At 36.0% G+C, this 4,661-nt stretch overlaps 1 protein-coding gene across 1 annotated transcript in view; it reads right to left on the bottom strand.

Moving 5' to 3' along the window:
- Positions 1-914: 914 nt before the first annotated feature.
- Positions 915-4,661, bottom strand: part of ST8SIA6 (ST8 alpha-N-acetyl-neuraminide alpha-2,8-sialyltransferase 6) — a 134,224-nt gene continuing 130,477 nt past the window's right edge. Inside the window, exon 6 of the mRNA XM_019662919.1 lies at positions 915-3,500. Within this exon, the coding sequence (XP_019518464.1) occupies positions 3,032-3,500 (469 nt within the window). The 3' untranslated portion in view covers positions 915-3,031. The remainder of the gene's footprint in view (positions 3,501-4,661) is intronic.

Raw genomic sequence — 4,661 nt, 5'->3', positions numbered from 1 at the left:
CCTAACAAAATTGAAGCAATGTTCATTACACTCAGAGGTTTCTTGAGGGTGTCCCAGTCAGACCTGGTAGTGGCTTATCTATCAATCTACAAGATGGAGTGCACAGTTTTTCTTTTTGTTTTGATCTTGGTGAACAATGTATAATAATTCACCATTACAGAACAAAAGGAACAGTGAGTTATGATTTACAATTCACATAACTGTTACGTTCGAGTATAAAACTTCACATTCTTTTATATTTTAGGAAGTTTTTTCTTTTTTTTAAATTCTGGTTTGGAACAAAAAAGACATTATTGGCAGATCCTAATGGAACATGTGGCAGGTCATCCTCTGCCAGGGAGGAAGTGGCAGGACATGAATGACGCCTCCCACTTCCTTTATTCCTCCATGACACACTGACTATATTCGAGGGATTGAAGGAAGAGTTTCAAGTCATGGCAGATAACTGCAAGGTATAATTTCAAAACAGCTTCAGCCCCATTTGGGAGAGAGAGACAGAGCACGCACACGTTCTTTTTGACCAAAGACTTTTAACTAAGGGGAATCTAGCTGGGACTGTTGTAAAATTTCAACATGTTTTTAGGATGCCAATACGAATGTTAATACAAATGTTAAACAAGAAACCAACTTCAATCGTGTTCACGGGGCAAGGTCTACAATTTTCTCCCCAACTTAAAAACATATTTTCTACTGCACTTTTCCTAGAACATGGATATAATTAGGACATGACTCCTTGATCCCTTACCATTTTCAATATTTCTGAAATCCTTGTCAGTGACATTGAAGACTTTGTTTCAGTCTTCTAGAGAAAATTTCCAAGTTAAAATAGGACGTTATATGGGAAAAAACTTACATAAGCTCTAAATATCCTAATCATATGTAATTTTTATTAAAATAAATTATAAAGTCTCCATATTGACATTTAATGATTCATTTCAGTACATTCTATTACTTTTAGTCATCAATCATATATTTCCAATACCAGCAAAAAGAAAAGTGTAATTTTTTACTCACCAGAAAATATTTTGAAGGAAACATTATACTAACTATAAAGTATTGAAATGCTCTGATCTATTTTTAATAATCCATTCCTAGTAACATGATAGAGACATTACCAATACTGCTAGCAGATTTCTTTTAAAGCTAATTAAATGCTTTAGAAGCAGTAAAAAATCAGCCACTTATTCATTACCACAAAAAGAAAGATAAAATTAATTAGGCTTTATGTAACTAAAAGCATGTTTTCTTTTGGAAAATATTTATATATGAAGTTTTAATCAATTTATGGAGCTAATAGGTTCCATTTGCTCTAGAAAAACAAATGAAAATAGGAACTAAGGATGGCATCACAAATGTCAACTACAATCAAATGAAAGATGTACTTTATCAAAATAAACAATTCACAGCCAAGTGTTCTTATAAGGGAACATTTGGGAAAACAATAATCTGGCTAAAGTAAGAATTCAGAATTACACCTGTAATGATTTCAGCATGCTGCCCAGTCTGTCCCACTCCTATTTCCACTCTCCTTGTAATGGTACAAAGACGAGCAGGAAAGTACACACACAATTACTTATTGAAGTCAAATAACTTATTCAGGAGATGCAGAGATGACCTGTATTAACAGGTATCATCATAATGGAAAGGAGTGGTGCGAAAATGCTAATATTCAATACCCACTCAAGCTTTATTTTAGATTGATGTTTATTAGTCTTATTTCTCATGTGAACACACACTTCTCCTTATGAGAATTAAGGTTTCGTGTGTTTTAATCCACACGTCTTTCCTATGAAATCTGTCAGGTTGGTATCATTCCATTTCACACATGTGGGCCCAAGCTAGCACCCTCACATGCTGCCATCCCCTCATGTGGCAGTTCTTGAGGCAACGACCATTGTCTACCTTCAAACACCCTTACTTTGATGAATTAGAATCAAGGGTACAGCTTTTTCCACTATCACATTCCCTGTCCCTAAAATCTCCTTCATTTGGTAAAACCTTACTCATCTTCTAGGTTTAATTCAGAAATCACCTCTGAAATAGATTCCATCGAAAGAGACTTAATTATTCCTGCCTCCGTTCCTCATAGTGCTTTCTTCATAACTGCTATAATAACATTTATCATACAACATCATAGTTGATGACACACACATCCGTTTCCTCCTGCAGGACTTAATTATCTTAAATCCCTCTCCCAGAGCCTGTTACAGGGTCGATATGAAGTAGCCATTCAATAATTTAAAAACTGAATAAATAAATTGAATGAGTGAGCCCATAGACAACAGGTAAGAAAAACTGGGTATTGTAACCATTCACATCCTTGAAGTAGATCCTGTCAGTGGGAGAGGAAAAGGCTTAAGAGTGAGGCAGAAAGTTAATACAAAGAGCAATTTTAAAATATAGGTAGAGGAGGAAAAGAATTGGCCCAAAGTCTAACCAACACAAGTCATCACATCTAATGACACAGTGAAAGTAATCAGAAACAGGCACGTTACCATACAAAAAGAAAGATTTCATTCCTGTAACCAAGAACATAATTTTTTTTAAGTACATAATTTTTTTACATGTACTCTTTAAGACAGGATGAGAAGGCTATCATGGATAATTGGCCTACCAGACAAAGAATCCCCATGATTCCTGGAGATTCTGCTGTCTTCTCTAGCAAGGGTTTCCAAGACAGCATGCCTTTTATTATAAGTCTGGTGAAGGTAAAAATGTTGTTATAAATATCAACAAGGAAATCTTCCTTGAGTCCCTGCCTCCTGCAAATACTTGGCTAACAGTTTTCATAGGTAATCATATTTTCCTAATATGAGTTAGGCATCCCGTTCCCCATTTTACAGGAAAGGAAACTGAAGATCAGAACGATGGAATGAGTCGCCAAGGTTGCATACTTAATGGGGAGTTTGATCAAAGCAAGTTTTGTGGCTTCTCCTGTTATCCCCTACAGTGGCCTCTCTTTGTATTCAGAAAACATTGTTACTCATCGACAGCATTACATTAAAACTATTCCCATCTTAAGACACTTTGCTTAGGCCATTTCACATTTGCTAAATTGTAATTTGAGGATTCCTTTCACATGAAGCTGGAGAATTTGGCTATATTCTTGGGGCATCTCATGGAAACCGCGTTTAGGTAAATTGTTGTCATAGTAGTGATGGCTGACAGGCGTGTCCTGTACAGTTTTAGAGAAGGGCCAAAATCCATACAGTTTCACGTGCTCACACAGTTCAACTGCCATGCTTGTGATCATCAAGCCGGAAGACAGGCGATACTCTGTCACGCCTTTAGTTCTCCAGAAAAGGGCAAGATTTCTCAGGTACTTGGGATGGAAATATATAACCTTTTGTCTTGCGTTAGACTCTTTCAGTGTGTTGTACACTTTAAAAGAGGCACCGGTGTTGGCCCTGAAGGAAAATGCTGGCAGAAGAAGGAATGTGTCTCCATAGGTTGCAACGTCCTCCAGAAATATTGCTTTCTTTTCCTTTAAGTTCCCATATCTGTCAAATTGTGAAAAACCATAATAATAACAATAATAATAATCAAGGTAGCATGTTTGGTAACACGAGGCTAAATGTACCACTGGCCAAAAAAACCAAAAAAAACCCCAAAACTGAACCATGCATATCACTGTATACAAAAGAGACAAAACATAGACTCAGAGAAAACGCATGCATATGAGCACCTTGTAAATATGAAGGGCTAGGCTTTGCTCTCTCTTTCTTAGTTTTCCTAGGATTTCATTTCTACTCTCTTACTGGGCTATCTACCCTTACTGGACATACATTTCTTACATTCCTTTATCTTCCAACTCAGTAATATTTTTCTAAGGTTGCTTTTTGATGCTGAAATACCTTCCAAATGTATAACGATGAAATGTTTTCTCTCAGCATAGCACTGTTAAAATATCTATATATTTAAAAATATTCATTGAGCTGTACACTGGTGGTTTGTGCACCTTTTGTACATATGTGATTATAAAATAACATTTTCTTCAGAAAAACCTAAAATATCTATATGCTTATAATTTATGCATACACATATACACACATATTTTAAATGTCCTCCATATGTTGTGATAGCTCTATACATTTGATATAAACAAAACCTTAGTAAATATACTTGTAAGCGCAATTTTGTGTGTTTCGAAAGTCAGCTTTTGGGAGACAGATACAATAGTTTATATTCTCTTAAGAGATACTAGAACTATTTGAGGGGTGGATTCTATTAATAACAATTATTAGTCACTTTTGCTGAAAACAATGGAGTTAAACTATGTACAGGATTTTTATTAGCCAACTAACACTGCATAGTAATTACATTACAGAAAAAGAGACATGGGAATTATTCTGTAGTAATATACTATTCAAAGTGAAAACCAGATTTTGCCAGGCTCTCCTAAGATTTGTTTTCTGAAGCTTCCAAACAGGCTAAGTTTTACCAAGAAAGTGCTACCAAGATGAAAGACTAACACTAAAATTCTGAAAGAAAATTGAAAAAAGGTAGCTTTACTATTATTAAAAAAGATGAAGAGAGGGCCGGCCGAGTGGCTCAGTTGGTTAAGAGCTCGCTCAAGAGTTTGAGCTCTGAGCAATAGCGGTTCGAGTCCAGCCTGAGCTGAGCAGCCGCTGAGCTGCCAACAGGTAGCAGGATGGCTCAGC

Source organism: Hipposideros armiger, unplaced genomic scaffold (assembly GCF_001890085.2).
Source record: "Hipposideros armiger isolate ML-2016 unplaced genomic scaffold, ASM189008v1 scaffold_383, whole genome shotgun sequence".
Taxonomy (NCBI): Eukaryota; Metazoa; Chordata; class Mammalia; order Chiroptera; family Hipposideridae; genus Hipposideros; species Hipposideros armiger.
The sequence above is the reverse complement of the archived record's forward strand: the minus strand, read 5'-3'. Positions and strand labels throughout refer to the sequence as shown.